This window comes from Apaloderma vittatum, unplaced genomic scaffold (assembly GCF_000703405.1).
Source record: "Apaloderma vittatum isolate BGI_N311 unplaced genomic scaffold, ASM70340v1 scaffold13637, whole genome shotgun sequence".
In the NCBI taxonomy this organism is placed as follows: Eukaryota; Metazoa; Chordata; class Aves; order Trogoniformes; family Trogonidae; genus Apaloderma; species Apaloderma vittatum.
This window is the reverse complement of record NW_009725797.1, coordinates 12,010-15,002: the sequence shown is the minus strand read 5'-3', so window position 1 is coordinate 15,002 and position 2,993 is coordinate 12,010. Positions and strand designations below refer to the sequence as shown.

Here is a 2,993-nt window from a genome sequence, read left to right as displayed (position 1 = left end):
CCTACGTGACGCCCTGCTGCCCACCCGCGCAGCCCTATTGCCCCCCTGTGCAGTCCTACTGCCCCCCTGTGCAGCGCTACTGCCCCCCAGCTCCCTTCTACCCCCAGTACTCCACGATCCTCCGCAAGCTCCCACCGCCGTGCCCCAAGTACTAGAAGCAGGATCTGACCCCGGCACCCGGACTCACCGGCTCGTTCCTCCCTTGGATGCTCTCGATGCCTAAAGTTTGAATTGCTGGTTCTCTTTTCCCCTTGAGTCCCTAAAGACCTCATCTATGATTAGAATTTGCTTCAAAATACAAATCAGATCTAGTTTAATTTAGCATTTCTGCCAGCACTGCCTCACAAATGATACACCAACCTCCAAAATGTAGATGAGACAATAAAATTTGGTGTCCAGAAACAGCAAAAAAAAATGTTTGATTTGTTTATTTTTTTTGATTGCTTCACTCGAGAATTAATTTTACCTCCGACTTCTGAGCCACTGCTTCTCATTCTCTTCTTCTCAAACTTAGCATGAGATGCCCACATCCTGAGGTTCCCAAAATAACTGGGTGCCAGTCATGCCAGCTGCATTTCTGTGGCAGATTTCTGGAGAGCACCCCAGGAGCTCAGGGATTCTCTTTCCCAGTCCCTCGCTTCAGCAGCACCTCAGACTCCATTTGTCACTCTGACTCAGAGCTACAAACAGTTTGAGGTGTCTAATAAATGCAAATAGTCGCCTAGAGGTCTTCCCTAACCCTCCTTCTTTCACTGGGCTCCAAATTACTGTTTTCAATGAAAATTGCGCACACTTGAGAAGAAAACACTCAAGCTCCCTCTGCTTTTTACAACCTAAGCCTCTCCTTATCTACCCCGTCGCCAGTCCATCTAGCTGAGACACCCGTTCTAGAACAGGATTGCTCGCTTCTTTCTGCCAGCACCCATTTCTCTGCATCTCAGTTTCACAAGGATCTTGACGACTACCTTCAGCTTCATTTATTAAACTTTGAGTATTTGGAAAAGGGCGAGACAAATGCATCCCACACACCAGAGAGCTGACACAAGGGCTTTCCCAAAAATACTATTTTATCAACCTGGATGAACCATTTCTACACTACTTATGACTCCCAGTATTTTTCAGAAGACTGAGATATTCCTAAGCAGGGGCTAGCTCTAAAAGACTTTTTTTGAAAACATCTTTTCTTGGTTTGCTGAATCACAGTATTGGAAAAAAAAAGACAAATTAAAATACCTTAAAATAACCCAAATCAGAATATGAAGCCACGCTTTCCCTGTGCTTCATGTATTTTCAATGAGTTAGCATCGCACAAAACTGTTGCCAGAGTAGCAAATCTCAATTTTTTTCCCCCAAATCCGACCTGAAAATTAACCCTGGAGGATACGACAACTGTCTTAAGAGGGAATAACTTCTCCCTTCTGAACTCAGTAAGCAGCTTTAAAGCCTCCCTTGTTCTAGTTGTACCAGAAGTGACCTGTGGGATGTTCCTGAGAGGTTTTTCAGCATCCACTTGGATAAAAATCACAGGAAAGACACAATTTCCCATTTCACTGCCCTGAAGTTAAGTCTTGGGCTTCTGTGAGAGCAATTTGAAAGTAAATACCGAAACACTGCAGTGAGTGAAAATTACAAAACTGCTTGAGTAAGGGAGCCTGAAGCACTTTGGGATCTGAGAGCAGGCTGCCCGTGGGTGAAACTTCACGGCACAAATCCTTCCTGCTTAGGAGCTGAAATCCGCTTTTTCTGGAGGAGCATAAACAGGATCATGTAGTGACGTAAGGGAAAAACTGCTGATGGCTGGTGGACTCACCAACAGCACAAACAAAAATTGGAAGTGGGGAATCGTCCCTTCTCGCATCCCTCCGGTGTTGAGGAGCGTTGGGGCTACTCAACAGGACTTCCCTCTAAGCAGAGCCTGTGTGAGTCGTGGCTGTTAATTACAGTCCCTCATGTCATGACAAAATAAACATATCAATCAAAACGCGGGCACCAAGGGGCAGCAGGCAGGGTAGGAGTCAACGCTTTTGAATTGTGCGTTGATGCAATGCTGGTTGCCCAACGACAAGTCACTTAATAACTCTAGGGTTAGGTGCATTTTTAATGTGTAAATACGCAACTGCCTTCAAAATTCCCTTATAAAGCAGATTGGGAAATTCGTTACCCATTAACGCGCCGAGGAAAAAGTCCTAATTGTTCCTCCTGACTGTGTCAGATCGGAAATGCTAAAAACTAGACACAGAAGATAAATATGAACGTGACTACTTAATTATCAGCATTGCCAAGAGATGCATAATTCCTCGGACAACCCTTTGGAAGATATAAAAGTTCGCCAGCCACTGTTCCTCCTTCATTCAGCGTCAGCTCTCGGTGTTGCTCTTCGTGCTTGCTCCAGCAAAGGGTAAGTCGGATTACACTGATCTATCTACTATTGAGAATCAGGAGCTCATACAGGAATTCTAGCTGACTAGTTCTGCGTTTAGACCTTCCACAATCTTAAATATTTCTTATTTTTGGTGACTGGGTGCCTGAACATGTAAGCTACACAAAGAGTAGATCTGCAAAAAGACAGAGTCTTTGGGATCTAGAAAGGAATTAATTCTCAAGTAAGGAGGTGAAGGAGGGAGAGATCTCTCAGACAAGTCAGTGCATTTTTTAGATGGAAATTTTACCTTAAAAAGCCAAGAATAGCATCTTTGTAGTGAAATTCCTATCAGAGCTGGACCGCCATGGAGTATTCCTCAGAGGGCAAGGCAGTATCACCTTCAGGGTCAAGATGTCCCATATATGACAAGACAGAGAAAAACAAGATTTCCCAGGCTGTTACAGAAAAGAGCCAAGGAAGATACTGAAGGTTGCAGTGGAGCAGCCAGGCCAGACTGATGGTTTCTCTCTCTCTCTCTCCCCAACAGCTTCACTAACACTCCAGAAAAATGTGCTCCCGCGGGACCTGCCACGACTACGAGTCCTCCTGCCACAGATCCCACTCTTCCTGC

General features: G+C 45.1%; 1 protein-coding gene across 1 annotated transcript in view; it reads left to right on the top strand.

Annotated features, from left to right (window-relative positions):
• Positions 1-2,930: 2,930 nt before the first annotated feature.
• Positions 2,931-2,993, top strand: part of LOC104276651 (sperm mitochondrial-associated cysteine-rich protein-like) — a 290-nt gene continuing 227 nt past the window's right edge. Inside the window, exon 1 of the mRNA XM_009873056.1 lies at positions 2,931-2,991. Coding sequence (XP_009871358.1) covers positions 2,931-2,991 — 61 coding nt within the window. The remainder of the gene's footprint in view (positions 2,992-2,993) is intronic.